The sequence below is a fragment of the Lampris incognitus genome, chromosome 16 (assembly GCF_029633865.1).
Source record: "Lampris incognitus isolate fLamInc1 chromosome 16, fLamInc1.hap2, whole genome shotgun sequence".
In the NCBI taxonomy this organism is placed as follows: domain Eukaryota; kingdom Metazoa; phylum Chordata; class Actinopteri; order Lampriformes; family Lampridae; genus Lampris; species Lampris incognitus.
In genome coordinates this window covers 19177400-19198514 of record NC_079226.1, presented here as the reverse complement: position 1 = coordinate 19198514, position 21115 = coordinate 19177400, and the positions used below count along the sequence as shown (strand labels likewise).

The 21115-nt window shown below is 43.7% G+C and overlaps 1 protein-coding gene across 2 annotated transcripts in view; it reads right to left on the bottom strand.

Moving 5' to 3' along the window:
- Window positions 1–20737, bottom strand: part of LOC130126203 (regulator of G-protein signaling 6-like) — a 49558-nt gene extending 28821 nt beyond the window's left edge. For both annotated transcript variants that reach the window (XM_056295604.1, XM_056295606.1), the window contains exon 1: window positions 20651–20737. In XM_056295604.1, coding sequence (XP_056151579.1) covers window positions 20651–20737 — 87 coding nt within the window. The remainder of the gene's footprint in view (window positions 1–20650) is intronic.
- Between the last annotated feature and the right edge of the window lie 378 nt (window positions 20738–21115).

Below are 21115 nucleotides of genomic sequence, written 5' to 3'. Positions count from 1 at the left end.
GTCGTTTCGTTTCTTCATTAATCTGAAGTTAAGAGAAAACTTTGGCATAATTTGTTTATTCTCGTTGTCATCGTTCTGCTTTGGCATTGCAGTTCCTCCAGTCTTATTCCTTGAGGCTCAGCAGTAATTGGGTTAGCACAAATCGGTCATTTAGTTGTGTCATCAAGTCCAGGTCTGCCTGTCCCTCCAAGGGCCCACAAGCCTGTTCTTGATGCCTGAGACACAGGTGACAAACTATCAATGCAATTTTAACTCGACTCCCGGGATGCTGGTGAACTGCCACCGATGTGAAGGATGCGTGCAGCAGCATACGCTTCTTTATCTTCCCCTGCATTCCCAGTCCAAGACACAAAATACAAGCAAACTTTTGTCTTAGCACTGCTGGGTAAGAATACTCAGAGATTGCCTTATATCACTGCACTTTGATCAATAATGTTGTGGATATGTCTGAAATCCTATATTGTTGGTATACATTACTGTGTATGAATATGACATTTATTAGAGTTAATGTAGCAGAGGATATGGTGCTTGCATATGAGAATGTGGTTTGAGATAACAGTGTGTTGTCTGGTTACGGTAGAATGTTCTTCCACCTCTCTCTGTGCACAACCCTACACACACACACACACACACACACAAAACACACTGATCTGTCAACAGATGCTTCTTTAAACTGTCATTAACAAACTGATGAATGGATAATGTGTGTGTGTGTGTGTGTGTACCAGTTTTTTCTATCCTAATGGAGACCAAATGTGCCTATATATATATATATGTACGTATGTATGTACGTATGTATGTATGTATGTATGTATGTATGTATGTATGTATGTATGTATGTATGTATGTATGTATGTATGTATGTATGTATGTTGTTACAGCCCTCGGTCTGGTGAGGGTATATGTATATATGTGTGTGTGTGTGTGTCCATGTGAGTGTTTGCCACTATGTCATTTGTGAATGTGTACGCCACATGCCAGAGGCACTTTGCAGCCAAATGACACATCACAGCTTAATCAGCTTAGTAAAGTTGATTTAAAGAAATATTTTCTTTTTCTTTTTTTTCTCCTATGTCATCACTATATGATGCCATCTGCTCCTAATTCCTTCTAAACGGCTTTCCGGAGAGAGAGTGCCTTGGAAACAACCATGGCTATTTCATTCCCCACTCCCTGCCATGATGAGAAACACAGTTTTTTTTTCATCAGTTCAAAATTATAACTTCTCTCTAATTTTTATTCCTCGTGCATTCATAGCCTCACATGCAAACAGTAAGAGAGGCTCTTGACCTTTTTAGGACACATGGATTTCCTGTCATGGTTGCCGGTATAACAGAGGATTTTATAGCTCCACTGTGCATCATTAGGCTCCATCCCATCCTCCTTTCCTCCGTGCTGTATGACAGTCACCCACACACCGCTGCTGCCGCTCCCTTGATGTCCCTATTACCTGTGTTGCCCCTCCTCATAAGTATTAGAATGCTGTCAGGCTTTTAGGGGCACTGAATGTTACTCTGACAAGATAGCGACTAAATGAAAAGGCCTATTGTGACAGAAGGAGGAGGCTTGTGGGTTGGGGAACACAGGGAAAATGTGTCACTGGACCAAGGCTTTAGGGGGGCACACAAACCAAAGCCTGCTACCAGAGATCAGAATCAGAATCATATTTATTGCCAAGTACAAGAACATACAAGGAATTTACCTTGCTTGGCATGCTGGTGCAAGAGTGAAAATTAACAGTAAATAGTAAAGATAAATGTTTAAAAGCATAATAAAAAATGTCTATATTATATTACATATATATATATAAATTCCAGGATTATCTTGCTCCTTATTTGTTGAGTTCTATCATTGAGTGTGTCTTTTAACAAAGTTATATTTAAATACACGATATAAAATAAAATAAAAATAAAAGTAAGGTGCAATCAGCACCGGTTCAGAGTTGAACATGAGACCACGTGGCAGCGCCTGATGCCCTGCACTGGGTGGCAGGAGCTTTACAAAAAGTTAAATGAGAGTTTTAAGAAGTTATTTACAGAATAAGAGTTATTTACAGGGTAGTGCAGGTTTTATGCAAGGTGTCCATATACAGAGAGCACAGTAGGGAAGATAGAAGGAGGGTGGCTTTGTCAGGATCTGTGGGTGTCTGGGGGCTTGTTAGAAAGGCCTACTGCTATTGGGAAGAAGCTGTTCTTGTGGCATGAGGTTCTGGCTTTAGACGTTATAGACCTTAGCCTCTTGCCAGAGGGGAGTGTTTTGAAGAGACCAATGGTCTGGGTGAGAAGGGTCAGCCATAATCTTTCCTGCTCGCCTCAGTATCCTGGAGGCGTACAGGTCCTGAAGGAATGGCAGGTTGCAGCCAATCACCCTCTCAGCAGAGCGAGTGACACACTGCAGTCTGTTCTTGTCATTGGCAGTGGCAGCAGTGTACCAGACAGTGATGGACGAATTGAGGGTGGACTCAATGATGGCAGTGTAAAAGTATAAAATAATTGGCTTTGGCAGATTGAACTTTTTCAGCTGCTGCAGGAAATACATTAAGTGGGAACTGAACATCAGCTCCCACTTGAGGTCCTGGGTGATGATGGTGCCCAGAAAGAAGAAGGATTCCACATTGTTGACTGGGAAGCTACACAGGGTGATGGGGTGGGTGGGGCTGTGTACTTTTCGAAGTCCACAACCATCTCATTGAGATCCAAGTTGTTTTGGCCACACCAGGACACCAGATGGTCAATCTTCCACCTGTAGGTGGACTCATCCCCACCAGAGAAGAGCCCAGTAAGGGTGGTATCATCAGCAAACTTCAGGAGCTTGACTGACTGGTGATTGGATGCACGGCTGTTTGTATACAGGGAGAAGAGTAGAGGAGGGGAAAGGACACAGCCTTGAGGGGAACCAGTGCTGATGGTCCGGGAGTCAGAGATGTGTTTCCCCAGCTTCACATGCTTCTTGGTGTCAGATAGGCGACATGTTCGCCAGGTTATTTGGTGTGTTTGATAGCAGCCTTGAGTTAATTTAAGTAAGACAAAATTCACTAATCCACATTTAACTTATTAATATGGCATAATAAACATTTGGCAACAATCTTTTGTTTGTAAATGACAAATACTATATTTTTGTTTTTGTTTTTTAACATACTTTTATCCCAAACTGTCCTCAGTTATCTCAAAACTGTGCAGGGGAGCGAGTTAGTCCTCATTGATATTCATGAGCTGGTCCATGAGTGACAGGTACAAGAAAGGGCTGGGGGTGAGGGTGGGCGGCGTTTTATATTTTAATGATTTGATCTGATTGGCTGTATGTGAGTGAGTGTGTCTGATGACATCATGAGTATCTGGGGGGAAAAATCAACTGAGAAAATCTGAACTAGGGTGAGTTCTTTAATAAAGAGAAAAGAAGAAAAGCTGAATTCTACCTTTTGTACTTTTTTTCTGTTGTGACACTACAAAATGCATGATTATTAAAATGACAAGTGATGTTAGAAAAGTGTTTCAATTGCTGCCCGACTTTAAAAATAATTAAGGCTGGGGATGCAATGCTCTTGAAGGATCTGTTCTTACCAGGTGATACAGTATTTTCCATGCTGACAGTAAAGCCCAGTTTCTATCAAACTCACAGTTATAGGTGATAGAGTGGAGTTCACCAGTCTGGGCAGATGACTGGGGAAAAGAGAATGCATCCGTTGGTGGCACAGGGCAGCTGACAGCTTCTACATTTCAGCAATGTGTTACTGCCCCAAGTGCCCAAGGGAATGGCTCCCCTCCACCATTTCCCTGAGGAAGTATCAGTGTCGCTGGCCTTTGTTACTCCGTCTTCCTCTTTCTGCCATGACACTCATCAAGATTGTTATCTTCTAATTGTTTTTCAATAAAACTGAATTAGCCTTTATGTAGTGGCAGCGGTTCCAATTACTGCGTCACAGGTTTTGGATGTGTCACAGCAATGTCACAGCCGTACCTGTGAGGTCGACCACAGTTTTTGGGTGGGTTTAACGATAAAACAAATAAAAATATAACATAAACGCTACTCTTTTGGATTTTGTAATGGTAGTATGTCCCCGCTCTTAGCTGATCTAGAATGCTCAAAAGACCATTTTCATCGCTGGCTTGCACAGGACCGGGCAATGACCAAATACTCAACGTTGCTAATGAATCTTTCATTCTCTTACCTCTGTGGAGTCAAAAATGAACCATCTATTATGTCTGCAAAACTTGAATTTGCAACTTAACCGGTGCACCCCCCTGAATTATTGAATAGACTTCCTAGAAAGGGATGAACGGCACTTTGTGATACAATACCCACCCTCTGTAGTTCAAAACGAAGTGTCCTTTCTGTGCTTTTTCTCCCTGGCTAGGTCTTACCTTTATGTGAAAGACTGTTGTAATTAAGCAAGTGATTGTGAGAGGACTTGAACGGCCATACTGGGCCTGGGTCTTTGAACATGCCAATTATATAAGTTTATTTCTCTTTAGAGGGCAAAATGTTACTAGCAAAGTGTTGGGATATTTTTTATCAAAAAAATATGGGGGAGGGATTCTGCACTGGGAATTAAAAGTTTTAAAAGATAGAAAGGACAAGTATTTGGTTTGAAAATTCAAAATGTCAGTGTCTACCCAAAGCAGTATTAATTACATTTACAGACGGTCATTTCAAACCCTCAAAAATGAGGCCTTAATTTTGTAAGTCAAATTTCATCCTGCAAGATAGTGATTGAAAAGATGCCATGGCCTGTTTAAAATAGAGATTTAATGTCTGCATATCCGCCCACTTTTCTATTATGCAAGTACATTTACAGTAGATGGATGCTGATGTGCAAAAATTGTGCAAGCGTCTTTTTTTTTTTTCAGATGCCATTTAGGTTTGTTAAAGCTAAATGGCATCTGAGGCTCCCAGAGAATAATACTTTTTTTTTCAAAGAAGCTAAATGTCATACTTAAGCTCATCATCACGGTTTAGCTGGCAGTATTACTTAGCATACAGCAAGGATTGAGCTTATCACGATGTGACCGCGCAAAAGTTCTGGTGCATTTTGATACACTGGCCACCAACACAAGTGATTCACAATGAGATGTTAAATATGAGAAACCTGGGCATCTGGGTAGAGTACTGGTCTATCCCATTGCCTACCAACACGGGGCTTGCCGGTTCGAATCCCCTTGTTACCCCCAGCTTGGTCGGGCGTCCCTACAGACACAATTGGCTGTGTCTGCGGGTGGGAAGCCGGATGTGGGTATGTGTCCTGGTCGCTGCACTAGCGCCTCCTTTGGTCAGTCAGGGCGCCTGTTCGGGGGGAGGGGGAACTGGGGGGAATAGCGTAATCCTCCCACATGCTACGTCCCCCTGGCGAAACTCCTCACTTTCAGGTGAAAAGAAGCAGCTGGTGACGCCACATGTATGGGAGGAGGCATGTGGTAGTCTGCAGCCCTCCCCGGATCGGCAGAGGGGGTGGAGCAGCGACCGGGATGGCTCAGAAGAGTGGGGTAATTGGCCAAGTACAATTGGTGAGAAAAAAAAGGGGGGGAGGATACGAGAAGCCTGTGAATGGCCACAGTTGCTGCAACAGGGTTCCTTGGTCAAGTTATACTAAATACACCCCCCCCCCCCACACACACACACACACATGCAGCCATGCAGTAGCAAAAACTACACTTGCTGTTTGGTTCAGGGTCTGCCTTAATTGACAGACTGGCCACTGGGCTTTTAAGCCGGCTTATTTCAGAAATACTCTTGTAGCAGTCTCCAGTCGCAGTGTTAAAAATGCATTTGACATCCATGCAGAGACCATTAAGCATGAAGGAGCAGGACCGAGGTTGGGGGTCACAAAAGTGTGTACTATATCACACCCACGCCAGCACCAAATGTGGAGCGCTTCATTCGTTCACGTTCCATCGTAAGACTCAAATCTTCTGCTCGGGAAAAAAAAAGAAAATGTTTGTGTTTGTTAATGTGCATTTGCTGCTTCCTGGTGGCTGCCCTTCCAGGCGTGGGAATAACTATATTACCATCTTCTCCTGTTACCACCCTTTTGCACCGTCGTCCATGCTTCTCCCCCACCCTGGACCCTATTGATTCCAGTGACTAGTATGAGCTTAAAAGCTTCGGCGTCCAAATCCTACTTTCTCTTCCCTTCTCTGAAGACTAATCTCCACTTATAGATAATGTAAGGGTGTCAGATTTATCTCTGCGTACACTAAAATACCTAAATAAGTGCCGTGATGCCGAGCATGTGTAAGCAGTTGAGGAGGACGGCTTGCTTCACTCACGCAGTGTAAAGTGATAGTTGGTCCCGGGGGGGACTCGTGCTACGAACTCTCTTGTATGTGCACATGAAATCTGAACATGCTCAGGCAAACCGGTGATGATCTCCGTGTCACATCCATGTGGACATAAATAGTCACGGCCTTACCCAGACCCTAGCAGCTGGCGCAGCCCTCGTCAAAAGAAGCCCTCCATAAGGCATTTTCCTGAACAGGCCAATGAAAAGTAAGCTCGGCTTTCTCATGGATTCAACCACCGCTGTGTCAGTTATTGACAGAGCAATCAGCGAGGAAATGGGAGTTGGCACACAGAAAGGTCCCCCTCAAGGACATCTCTGTTATTTTCAAGCTTGTTTAAGGAGAAAATCTACTGCTCATTTTCTGACTCGCCCACGTGATGTAAGATAATACAACCTCTTTAACTTAGCAAATTCACCGTAATGCTCCACCTGCACTAAAGGGTAACGGGTTTGGTTCAGACAAATTGTGTGGAATTTTACAGGCCACTGTTTTTGTTTTTTGTTTTTTTTTTAAATTTTGTTTTGCTAGAATTGGGGCCAAACTGGATAGATGGAGTGCTGAGTCGCACAAGTAATGCTTGACAACCTAATTGAGGAAACCCTAGAAAGCAGTGAGCCGTCATTCTGTGGCTTGGCTTGACTCCTGCCAGGGAATGTTGTTATTGGGATGCAAGTCCAGGGTCTGGAGGAGGGCCAAATGGTGTGGCCTCTCCAAGGGCTGCTCGGTCAGATGAGCTGGCTGTGGTGATTAACATTTGGGTCTAGGTGACTCATCCCTCCCTGCTCCATCCTTAACCCAGACACAATTATGGACAGCCATGGCACCTCAGGAACAGACACTCCATCATTACTTAAGGTTGAACACAGCACTGATGACAATCCATCCCTTACTGTCTCTCTCTCTGTCTCGCTCTCTTTCTCTCTACCTGGTCCTCCCTGAAATCATTTCTTGGATATTCTGTCATAACAGGGACTCATTTCCACCTAACAGCTTTTCTTGTAACTAAAGTTAGTTGGCATGCTGGCAGATGGTTGATGTGATTACATTGGTGAGGTTGCTCAAAGAGTTGCCATGATGGGCGCAGTCCATTTACAGACCTGTTTGTCTGACAAGCTGTGAGCTACGTTGGTGTTTTGGTCTCTTTCTTTGTCAAAGGTAATTAACAGCGAGTTGAATGTCATGTTTGAGTCATAACTGAACATATGAGACTCGATTCTTTTATGTTGTTCCTCATTTGTCGCAAACTCATACTTCTGAGCCTTGAGAAGAAAATGGGCTCTCTAACGAGGCCTTCGCAGATAAGAAAATTGAATATTGTGTAAATGGGGGAAAAGACCGCATCTGAACAGCTGCTTTTGGAGGTTGTTCTTCATTGGAGAACAATCGGTATGTACACTACCGTTCAAAAGTTTGGGATCACCCAAACAATTTTGTGTTTTCCATGAAAAGTCACACTTATTCACCACCATATGTTGTGAAATGAATAGAAAATAGAGTCAAGACATTGACAAGGTTAGAAATAATGATTTGTATTTGAAATAAGATTTTTTTTACATCAAACTTTGCTTTCGTCAAAGAATCCTCCATTTGCAGCAATTACAGCATTGCAGACCTTTGGCATTCTAGCTGTTAATTTGTTGAGGTAATCTGGAGAAATTGCACCCCACGCTTCCAGAAGCAGCTCCCACAAGTTGGATTGGTTGGATGGGCACTTCTTTGAGCAGATTGAGTTTCTGGAGCATCACATTTGTGGGGTCAATTAAACGCTCAAAATGGCCAGAAAAAGAGAACTTTCATCTGAAACTCGACAGTCTATTCTTGTTCTTAGAAATGAAGGCTATTCCATGCGAGAAATTGCTAAGAAATTGAAGATTTCCTACACCGGTGTGTACTACTCCCTTCAGAGGACAGCACAAACAGGCTCTAACCAGAGTAGAAAAAGAAGTGGGAGGCCGCGTTGCACAACTGAGCAAGAAGATAAGTACATTAGAGTCTCTAGTTTGAGAAACAGACGCCTCACAGGTCCCCAACTGGCATCTTCATTAAATAGTACCTGTTAGAGCCTGTTTGTGCTGTCCTCTGAAGGGAGTAGTACACACCGGTGTAGGAAATCTTCAATTTCTTAGCAATTTCTCGCATGGAATAGCCTTCATTTCTAAGAACAAGAATAGACTGTCGCGTTTCAGATGAAAGTTCTCTTTTTCTGGCCATTTTGAGCGTTTAATTGACCCCACAAATGTGATGCTCCAGAAACTCAATCTGCTCAAAGAAGTGCCCATCCAACCAATCCAACTTGTGGGAGCTGCTTCTGGAAGCGTGGGGTGCAATTTCTCCAGATTACCTCAACAAATTAACAGCTAGAATGCCAAAGGTCTGCAATGCTGTAATTGCTGCAAATGGAGGATTCTTTGACGAAAGCAAAGTTTGATGTAAAAAAATCTTATTTCAAATACAAATCATTATTTCTAACCTTGTCAATGTCTTGACTCTATTTTCTATTCATTTCACAACATATGGTGGTGAATAAGTGTGACTTTTCATGGAAAACACGAAATTGTTTGGGTGATCCCAAACTTTTGAACGGTAGTGTAAGTATGGTAAGAAAGGGGGAGATGGGACAATGGGAGGAGAACAGCGTCTCTTGATAAAGTCTCAGATATTTTGAAAGAATCTGTGTGTGTCTAAGTTGCTGATGAAATTAAACCATGTTTTTTTTGTTTTTTGTTTGTTTTTTTGGGGAGTTCCCCCCCCCTTTTTTCCCCAATTGTATCCAGCCAATTACCCTACTCTTCCGAGCCATCCTTGTCGCTGCTCCACCCCCTCTGCCAATCCGGGAGGGCTGCAGACTACCACATGCCTCCTCCGATACATGTGGAGTCGCCAGTCGCTTCTTTTCACCTGACAGTGAGGAGTTTCGCCAGGGGGACGTAGCACGTGGGAGGATCACGCTATTCCCCCCAGTTCCCCCTCCCCACCAAACAGGCGCCCCGACCAACTAGAGGAGGCGCTAGTGCAGCAACCAGGACACATACCCACATCCGGCTTCTCAAACACCTGACCAAGCCGGAGATAACACGGGGATTCGAACTGGTGGTCCCCGTGTTGGTAGGCAATGGAATAGACCGCCACACCACCCAGATGCCCGAAATTAAACCATGTTGATGCTGGGTCCAAACTCTGAATTCGTCACCTTCTTAAAATAATGGCCTAAGTCATATTTTCAAGTTTTTCAAAAAACAGAATAAACTGAAACAAATATAGAACATATGATATTTCTTAATCATTTCACACAAAAAGGTATGTCGATAGTCATATATTGTCATAACCATTTTGTGTAAAATGATTAAGAAATATCATATATTCTATATTTTTTTCAGTTTATTCTGTTTTTTGAAAAACTTGACAATATGACTTAGGCCATTATTTTAAGAAGGTGGCAAATTGCAAACAACATGTCACATGAAGAGGCATCTTAGGTCCATAGAGTAAAGATGTGAAATATTTCCCTCTAGACGTCACCAGAAAAAGAGAAAAAAAATTTCTAGTCCTGGATTAAGGAAACCATCCACCGATGTAACCTCCTGAACAGGGCATGTCCCACATAGCCTCATGATATTTTGCTCCATGCAAGGGAGCTGCAATGAAAGCTGAGCAGGACCACATGGAGCTGTAATGGTTGGTTCTTTCCTTCCACTCTATTTTGTACTAATTCAGCGTGTCAGCACCACTGCAGGGCACGGCCTTCCTTGCCAGTCACTGCTGTCAAACACATCACCGCATTAGTCGAGGCCAAGCGGGCCACCAAGAATTAGATGCTTTTTCCATCCATGCAATATACAGTAATAGTCGGAGTAAATGATGCAAGCACGGCTCACATGTCCTAACAGTAGTTAACACTAACAAGCGGTTTGTTCTTTATCAGCATTATCAAAGAGAGCTCAGTAGGAAACCAGTTTGCATGGTGATTCTATTACACTTCAAATTGAACGCAATTAGTGGAAATTGGATCCAATGTGGAAATCCTCTCCTGGTCAATTGCTGTAAATTTATGGACATTTCCAGCATTTCCGTGCCGTCCGTTCTGGCTGAGTGGAGTGAACTCACTTTGTGATCTGCAGAGACGCTGAGGTTATTCGGAGAACAGTAAGAGGTATTTAAGATGTTTTCTATCGGTGCGATTCCTGGCAGCCTTTCAAGCCTGGGTTAACTGGAAGGCTCCGGGGGAATGGGGGTATTGAAGTGGGGCAAAAATCCTTCCCCCCTTCCCACCACCTCCCCCTCTGCCGAGCTCCCCACTAAACAACGCCATATTCATACACGAGCAACCCTTCGCTTTGCTCCCAAGAAAAAGCCTGCACCTTCAGCGTGCCAATGTGAGAGCATATTGTGACGAGGGAAACGGGGAGAGAGCAGAGGGGCTATTGGCACAGGCAGAGCTTCCCCCACCAGAGCAAGAGCCTTTTTTATTTTAGTAACATCTCCGTCTCTATGGATGATGTGAATAATCCTGTCAACACATCAGATGGGGCTGCCAGCACACTGTGAATTATCCAATTATGATTTGTTTTTCAGCTGACTTCTAGGATTTTCACATGTTGGTTTTAACCGGCATAGGCTGTGTAAAATACAGTCAAACAGAGGCAGCAGGGAGCTGGTTATATAAGAGGCAACACTTTGTATTGTTATTGTTGTTTTATCTCGCTGACCCAACTGGGAAAAACAACCCACACTGGCACTTAACACACGGGCGTAAAGACTCTGGCATGACCCTGACAGTTAAGCCCATACCAGCACCTCAGATAAGGGCTCTTTCTGTGCAAGTGGATGCAGTGTAAAACCATTCATACTTGAGAAAGCACTGGGAGAACTCATCCCCACTGCCGCAGCGGTGCTATCAAGAACATTTATCTGGGCCGGCTAAGCTTTAAGAGCATACAAGGAGCGGCGACCGGGGGCCCCGTAGACACCTCTGATGGAGGTTGGTCTTTAGAGAGCAGAAATATATATTCTCTATGGGCCCCACAGGCACTTGTCAGGGAGCATTGAGTGTGACTCATGGACACTGGCAGGCAGACAGGCTGGTGAGATTCCCTCCGACCAGGACCACTAAAAAAAAAAGAAAGAAAGAAAAAACCTAATGGTCCCCCTGGTCCTGTTCAGCTCTCCGCCAGAGGTAAAACATAAGTCATCCCATTCCAAAACCCAACCGACTGTCAGTCCCTGCTGTGGTAAGTGAATGGATGGTGCAGACAGCTTGGCTCGCCACTGACAGCAGTTTAATCTCCACCCCCACCCCCACCCCCCCCCGTCACTCGTGGACTATTTCAACATCTTTATAGAGGTGTGAATCAAGGTGTGATAAAAGTTTCCCTGGTACGATTTGCTGTGCAGTGGAGTCCAATTTCCCAATTGCCGTTTGATATTTTGCACAACCAATTTACTGCTCATGCGCCACGGAGACTCAATTCAAATCAAAATAAAAATGTTCCGTGATTTATTCCAATCCCGTCTATTTTGCACTCGTCCATATGTTCTGTTCACCGCTCTCGCTGTCTCTGTAGCAGCCAGTAATGTAATAACCGCCATTAGTGTAATAATTGCCAATAACATAATAATTGTCCCGTTCTCGTTGTAGTAAAAGTCGATCATGTAATAACTGGCCAATAATGTAATACATTTTCCAAAGTGGTGACGTAATAATATTTTGCGTATAATGTGGTAAGTTATTACATTATTGGCCGGTTATTACAATAGGTGGGTTAAATAAAAATAATAAAAAGGGGGATAACTGGAGCCGATAGTGTAATGATATACTTGTATCACTTTATTTAAGTTTTATTTCTTGGCTATAAAGTGTCACACTTCCATAACACTTACCCTTACTGTTGCCGCTTTCAAATAGCTGCTCAAAAACCTGCCCACACACACACACACACACACACACACACACACCTACTCTCTCTCTAGGACTATTTGTTTGTGTAACTTGATGGTTACACTTATCTCCAGCCCTGCCTTCTACTCCTTAACCATTCGAGCACCAACTGAAGTGTCCTGGAATTCCAAGACCATAATTTCTTTTCATGAAAAATGTCATCTTTAATTAAACGTATTTAAATCACTCATACGAGCAAACTGTTTCAACCACACTATTATAGCTATTCAGCACTCTCTCTCTCTCTCGCTGTGTCTATATACCCAACCTGACTCCTGAAAGGTTACATGAAAATGTATTACCAAACCAGAATCCTTGCCCTATTTACATGCCTGGCTATTTGAATACAGTCATGACAAGCTCGACAAAGGGTCTAAAACCAAAGCAAATGATATCTATAGTTCATTTTTGAAGACGTGTATTTTCATAGCAGTCATCATAATTGACCACTTGATGGCCGTTGATCGGCGAGTTATACAGTCATGTGACTCTGACATTAGGCTTTCTTCCTTTGTCTGCAGACTTCTGTCTTCCTTGAAAGGTCATTATTTTTTTCAGTTTAATTTAGTAAAAACAGTTTATTAGTTGAGATTTATGCACATAGATTAACATTTCTTTTTTTTGGGAGGGGGTGATTTTTTTCCCCCCTTTTCTCCTCAATTGTACCTGGCCAATCACCCCGCTCTCTTAGCCGTCCCGGTCGCTGCTCCACCCACTCTGCCGATCCGGGGAGGGCTGCAGACTACCATATACCTCCTCCAATACACGTGGAGTCGCCAGCCACTTCTTTTCACCTGACAGTGAGGAGTTTGCCAGGGGGACGCAGCGCTGAGAAGGATAACACTATTCCCCCCAGTTCCCCCTTCCCCCCTAAACAGGCGCCCCAACTGACCAGAGGAGGCGCTAGTGCAGTGGCCAGGACACATACCCACATCCAGCTTCCCACCCACAGACACGGCCAATTGTGTCTGTAGGGACACCCGACCAAGTCGGAGGTAACACGGGGATTCGAACTGGCGATCTCCATGATGGTAGGCAATGGAATTGATCACTACACTATCCGGACACCCAGGTTAACATTTCTTATATATTTAGTGCAAGAGAATATACAAATTTGTGAGATCATTCTAATTAAAGTTAACCGATTACAGCTAACTGCAGGCTAATTATTAGCTAGCTGTGATAACAATTTGATAGTACCTGCGCTTTGCCTCTATACCAAGTGTCAGCACTATGCTGTGCGCCCTACCTTACATTGAGCAAAGAGCAAATTTGTTATCCTCTAAAGGCACCCTAGGGGCCTGCACCTCTGTAGTTTTTCAGACCAGGGTTTGACACTATAGCACCACAGTAATAAAAAAGATGAAACTTACTATTTAACACCATTTCATGTATTTGACAGACCTGGAACATCTTTCTCCTAGCCTGTATCATTTGGGTATGTACAGGACATGGACAGAGAGGAATGTCACGTGAGACCAATGATGTGATACTCAGGCACACAAGGCAGAATTTTAATGTCCCTGTAGCACAGAGATCAAGGACCCTGCGTGCTGCTTTTTTTTTCAACTGTGGTGGAATAGGCAACTTTACGCCCTCAGTGAGGATGACCAGGCGATTACATTTGCTGGAAAACTGCTAGCTAAGAAGTCAACTATCCCTGCAATTATGAACAAGGTTCCAGATTAAACAAAAGGCTCTCGTGCAAGAAAGGTGAACACACACCTTAGATTAGAATACTCTGGCATCAGTCACACTAGTGTGCAAGACACATTAGACAGGTTAAGATGCTACCATCTGCATAAGGCGACATTTGGAAACAAACCCATTCCAAAATCCATCAAAGCCAAAGCAGTTCAAGATTGCCACCAGACTGATCTTCTTGACATGGGGAAATGGGGAGTTGAGCATGGCTGAGCCACATATAGGTACATCCTGACCATAGTAGATGTATTTAGCAGATACATGACTAAGACCATTGAAGGGTAAACAAAGCAAACGAGGTTGCCAAACATCTTGAGGACATTTACTCTGAGCATGGTCCACCGAAGGTTTTACAGCATGATCCATGAAAGGAATACAAAGGTGCAGTACGAAAACTCATGGAATCCCTTAAGGTAAAAAAGGTCCAGAGCTCACCATATCATCCGCAGAGCTAGGGTAAAGTGGAGAGGAGCCACCGTGTACTGAGGAAAGAGATTATGTATGACCTAGTTAACTATCAACAAGGAGGAGTCAACTGGGTCAAACATTTGCCAATTTATGCCAGGATAATGAATGAAGACCCGAATGAGGTTTTGAGTTGGATGTCTCGTTTTCAGGTGTACTATGGACGAAATAGTAATAGACTGTCCAAACGGTTAACCTGTTCCCCAGCTCAGGTTCATGAAGAACATTATCTACCAACCCACAAATCACTGCCCACCCAAAAGTATGGGCTTATGTTGGAGGATAACCAAATGAAGATTAGGAGAAGGGCATGAAAGGCAACACAATGCTGCACAAGACAAATTACTTTGGAAGTAATTCATCCTCTAAATATAGGGTAAATGACAATGTGTTGGTCAGGGTGAAAAGCAGTATTCGTAGAGTTTCACAGAGGCACTTTGGTACTGTCAGTTTTAGTTGCGAAAAGAAACCTAAAGTTGTACAAATATAAGGTTCAGTTCTGTAGGCCCAATAGCCCCACTCCAACACAAAAGTGGTTTTCAGCATTTGATGTGACCAGTGTCACAAGACTGGAGGAAAAGCAGTGCCGAAGTCTGAGCCCAAAACAGTTCAGCAAATCCATCTGCTAATTCCTTACACACATGAGGAGAGACTGGAGTCAGGAGAGTCATGAGGAGAGACTGGAGTCTTTTGTTGGCTGATCCAACATTTCATCCGCATGGAGTGGATGGGATGCCACTTTCTGAGCATGTGGAGGGAACATGTGAGGATTATTTATAGAGGTTGGCACATATATTGACCACATAACTCTTCAAAGCGTCTTCCAGATATTCACTGTTCAGTTTCTTGTGTCAACTCTTGGTTTGGATGCAACCTCTGTTATCTCACCATCCAGTTGTTGATTGTGAAAGCTTGCCTCTTTTGGTTCTGTTTTGGCCATATTGCTGAGCGACATGGGGAACATTATGTAAGTTTAGATGGACCGATTTTTCCTTACATTTAGGTCATTCAGGAGGCAGAGAGACAAAGACTGTCTTTCAGAAAACCAGTTAGGACACCTACTGGAGTTGAACTCCAACCTGGCCCTCTGGCTGACCCTCTGGCTGATCCTGAACTTGGCTTGGCCTTCTGGGTGACCCTGAACCCGGACTTTGGGTTGACTTTGAATCTCACCTTCTAGTTGACCTTGAACCTGGCCCTCTGGCTCACCCTGAAGTTCAGTCTATGGCTAACCCTTTGGTTGACACACAGTACAATATCAACTCAAGAGAATATTTAGTTCTTTAAAAAGAAGGGACTGTAAAGCGTACTTTTTTATCATTATAAAACTGAAAGCTGTGTTACCAAAGTTATATTTGTAGGTCATGTTATACACTATACTCTACAGTTTAGATTTTTGCATTAAGAGGCTGAAAGATAAGCACAAGGGATAATAGTGCCAGTTTGGTTGAAGAAGTTATTTAAATACACCTGATTAAAGATTGTATTTTTCATGGAAAGAAATGGTGGTCTTTTTATTTGAGAACACAGCATCTTCAAAGAGGTATAGATTTCATCTCATACAATGTAAGAGTAATTGTCTGTGTTTGTAAACTTGTGTGCGCCCACTTCATTTGGTACTCAGTTGGTTAAGGAGTAGAAGGAAGGGCTGGAGCTAAGTCTAACCATCAAGTAACACAAATAATTGCTCTTAATTCAGAGAGAGAGAGAGAGAGAGAGAGAGAGAGAGAGAGAGAGAGAGAGAGAGAGAGAGAGAGAGAGAGAGAGAGAGAGAGAGAGAGAGAGAGAGAGAGAGAGAGAGAGAGTGTGTGTGTGTGTGTGTGTGTGTGTGTGTGTGCGTGTGTGTGTGTGTGTGTGTGTGTGTGTGTGTGCCGGAGTTAGGACTGAGATTCAGGAGTCAGGATTGGTCAGGTTTTTGAGCAGCTATTTGAAAGACGCAACATTTAAGGATACATTTTATGGAAGTCTGACACTTGATAATAAATAAAATTTGAATAAAGTGATAAGTATATTATTACATTATCGGCTCCAATTATCACATTTTCAATGATTTTTTTTTATAACCAGTCAATAATCTAATAACATTACATTATGTGAAAAAAGTTATCTCGTTATTGGTTCAGAAATTTCACTACATTATTGGTAAATGATCACATTATCAATGTTTATTACACTAAGAATGGAAAAATTATTACATTATTGGCAGTTATTACATTAACGGTAGTTATTAGATTATTGGCTGCCACAGTCTCTCCACATTTAGGGCCATATCAATAGATAAAAATAGTGTGGAGAATAAGTGTGCTGGCTATGAATAAAAGAATGGAGGGGAATGAGCTCCCGGTGGACCAGATATTTTACCAAAGATGGAATCTTTGAAATGAGCTTCAATTATTAATCAGCGATGAACAGGGGAAAAAAAAGAGCAGGGAAGAGCAGGAGTGGGAGAGAAATAGAGGGGGTCAGAGCAAGTAGATGAATTTTCAGCGCTAATTTGTCATACAGACGAAACTTAGAGCGTACCGTTTCCACCGCCATCGAATGACTGTTTGTCAGACTTCTTTGATGGAACGGGCTGTGAGTTTGAAAACAATGCATTTCTTGTGAGTCCGTTACTTGTTGGACTGTGCTGTCTGCTCCCTGCATGATGTGTTTGATGAGAAAGGGACCAGCAATAGAGTGTGCATGCTACACATCCCACAAGCCATTGGCACCAAGTGGCGCCTTTGAGAAGTGTTTCCTTAGCACGGTTCATCATGGATATTTGCATGCTAATAGCTCCTAAAACCTATAGGGACGAGTCTTTATATGCATGCTCAATAATCCAGGTAAGAAAATCAACCTCAGGGGTGAGGATTGGTCCTCCAGGTCTGCAAGTCAACGTGTCCGGTCAGGTTTCACGGCTGCAGCGGTAGCAGGTCGCAAGTTAAGATAGCCTGCTAGCCAGCTCTGGGGAAAGTGGACAGAACAGACGAGATGAGTCGACTAGATATCATTACAGCGAGTCGATATGATTTAAGACGAGACTCCCTCCGATGCTTAAACTGATTTAACCTTCTTTGACTGTAGGGACGAGAGCTTTGCACGACACATTAAGCTTAGAGTTAGCTGCAAAGAATCGTCCAATCAAACATTAGATGACCTTTAAGCAACTGAGCAGGAATGCTGGACTACCACGTCACTCTCCCCTGGGTACAGCAGGCTTGCTAGGAGTCCAACAGCAACAATTAGCCGTGTGCATTGCAAGCAAGGCAGTAGTCACATTTCTGAATAGCCACAGTCAAGTCACAAGAGGGGAAAAGAGGAAAGACAGGTCAGGCACACACACACACATACACTTAAGAAATGATAATGTTAGCTGTTAATATTTTGTTAGCTTTACGATGTCAGGGAAGTACGATGACCTATCTCTTTGGCCTAATTGCATTACTCAGCAAATCAGTGCTCAGCGCTCTTCATCAGAACTCTTCTTTTCCACATTGTTTTTCTTTCTGACTGTTTGTCTCATACTGCCAGTCTTATTCACCCAGCCTGATCGTTCTGTTAGGTGTGCCAAACACAGCAAGGAAAAACAACAACCAGCATTTGTGTGTTTGTGTGTATGTGCATGCATATGTGTGTGTGTTTCTGTGTACTACAGTATCAGTGCGCTATAGTAGTCGCGAGTGTGTGCGTGTGCGTCCTACTTCTGTTACACTGAATTTTCTCCCTGAGTTCTCGAGGCAATAAGGTGTTCCACAGTTATTGCATTGTTTTGCTTCACTTCTTTCCTTCAAGCGAGGAGAGAGATATAACACCACAGCAGCCACACCAGACAGGGACAATATTCTCATCTTCCCGGGCACTCGCTGCTTCTCTAATGACCAGATCCATCACAGTCACCTTTGTCCAACTGCATATCTATGTAGGTTAATGGTGTTATAATAGACATTAAACTAAATAACTGCATAAGATAAGGTGTTTTGCTCCACACACCACCCCTACCAGCTAGACACTTCATATAAACACACTGATGTATTTGTGTCTCCACTGGGCCTACTCCAGCTCGCACTGTTTAAAGTAAGATGCCACTGCTGCTGTCGGATGACACGGGTCTAGACCTCTGGGATGAAGCTGCCTGTATTATCCCAGGTGGCAGGGCATATTGGTGGCCATCTGCCCCCTCTCCCAGCATCCACCAGCTCCTTCACACTTTATCAGGCTTTGCACCCGCAGTGTCCATCAGCACTCTGCCCCCAGAAACCCCAGCAGCACACTCTTCTTTGGCCTTTCTGCCGACTTCAGCCAACAACCCTGGCACTGGTGTGTCAAAAGCAAGACAGAATATGAACTCCAACCTATTGAACTAAAGCCGCATAGTATGGTGGATGCACAATGAGCTCCATATAAGTATTTGGATGATCACTACGTTATGTGTTCATCTGTTTCTCCGTTTGATGCTGGAGTCTCTCCTTTCTAGGCAAAGGCGTTCTTCAACATATACGTTCCTCAAAATCAAAACGTCACTGCGGAGAAGGTAGAACTATTTCCTCACTCTCAGACTAATCTACCTATTGTCCCTGTCAACAGCTAAAACAGAACCAGGGTATGAATATTCCCTGAGGCAGCATCCTGACAAGCAGAAACTACCCTGCTGAATGCAGAACCCCAAGGCACATGTAGTGTTATATAACAAAGCTTTGCCATGTAATCCAAAAAGATGTTCACTGTGACATGCTATCAGTCTCAAACACTGTCTACAGCATGACAGCTTCTTATGAAACATGCAAGTGACAAGAGCGAATTAAACATTGAAGGCATTATCATGCACTATGTACACTTACATATGCACAAGTACACAAATGCGGAGAGAGAGACAAACAGACTATAGAGACACACAAGCACATTTGCATGCACACACATACGTGATAGATACAATCTGACACCTGTCATGAAATCCTCAAGCTTAGAGGGGTACACTTGGCCCTCAGGAATGAGGTATTGGGATGGAGACAATCAGGAAGTTCAGCATCCACACAGTACAATTTGACAAGTAGTCAGCTCACTGGGATGCACTGGCGGCACTCTGGCCAAACTGAGATTAGCAATCAAAGCCCACAGCATTCCTGCCAGAGACAATTAGAGGCTGGAAATGCCCACTGTCATCCAAGCAGGTTATTAGTATTTACAGTAGGAGGGTGAATTATTGCTGGTCATGCACTTCCAGGCAATGGAAGTTGCCAACTGCTGATGACACACTGTTCACAGAATATACTACTGGCATCATCATTATCAGAAGTGGTATGAGTCTATTAAAAATAAATAAATAAATAAAACAAGCCTTGACACTTTGCAATCAGAAACTTTCCTTCTCAAGACCGAATTTCAGTTAAATTCTCAGAGCTGTGAAATCAAGCGGCAAACTACGCGTCAACGCAGATTGAACTACGCCCCCAAAATGGGGGAAAATCTTCGGCTGAAGCAGTTGCCATCAATAATTATATCACATCCTGTCCATTTGATGCGTTTTCCTCAACCTATGAATGGCCACTCGTTAGGTGCTGGATGAAAAAACGTGTTTTTGACAAGAGGAAAAATCTGTCAACTCCAGGCTAGTTTTTTTTTTCACCTTGAGCAGCACAATGGGCTCGACTTCACAACTGGATGGCATGGCTTCAGGGTCTTTTCTGACCAGGCTGCCGGAGTGATGGAGGACAAAGATGACGGCAAGGTCCTTATTCGCCGTTCCCCAAAGCCCAAATCCTGAAGGTTCAGCCGCATCCTCCCAACCTACCATTCACCCACATAATTAGTCACCAACTCTGCTCGCCCTCTCCAATCAAAGGGCTGCTATTGAAACTGAAGTGCCATGGGGACGATGTAATTACCCCTGACACTGAAAGGACCTCTCTCTACCCAAACCCACAGACGGGACCGGGAGCTTATTAAACTTCGGAGGGCTGAAACCTGTGGTGGAAAAGAGTGAACAGTGGTGGACGAAGGGGCCTGGAGGGATGCAAGGAAGGATAGAAAAAAAAAAGATGAGAAAGAGAGACGTGGAGAGAGAAAGCGCCGAACCATTCCCGATATAGCACCATCCAGTTGAAAGACTTCCAGACACCTGAGTTTGACACTGACACGGTGTGTGTGTATTATGATACTGTGAGAGGAAGCACCGAGCTGTCGGGAACCTGTGCAGCCTGTCTATGGGTCATTGCCTGTGAGTGATTGTTTCTTCCATCGCTGTACAGTACGCAAGGCGGTGTAGCATAAAGAAAGTCAGCCTTGCCTTTCTGTAGACAATCATGTTGGGGGAGTCCTCCTCTGGATCTACAAGGCCTGTGCACCCAGCTTGGTCTCTGGCCCCCTCTGCCATCCTTGCTCAACCCTGATAGAGAAGCAAATACACCAGGTTAGTGGCCCATCCCCTCAATGCAAGCCATAAAAAACATTTTAAACGGACCACAGAGGCGAATAAAGCTTGATTTTTATTAAACACCTGTCAGATTCTGCTATCGTCTCTCATGCGGCGTCGTAAAATTCCTTCGGTCTTTATTGTTGTGACATGCCGCTGCCAAAATGTTTGCCCCTCTCTCGGCGGGAGACGCCTGTCACAGTACGGGCAAGATAAGAGAGCGCTGGCGGTCAGATTTGACAGAGCCAGGTGAATATCGGCGAAGGTGCGGATTCAAATCCTAAACACATATCCGCTCATTGTGGTCTTTGGCTACGTGCCTGGGCCAGCAAATATGGA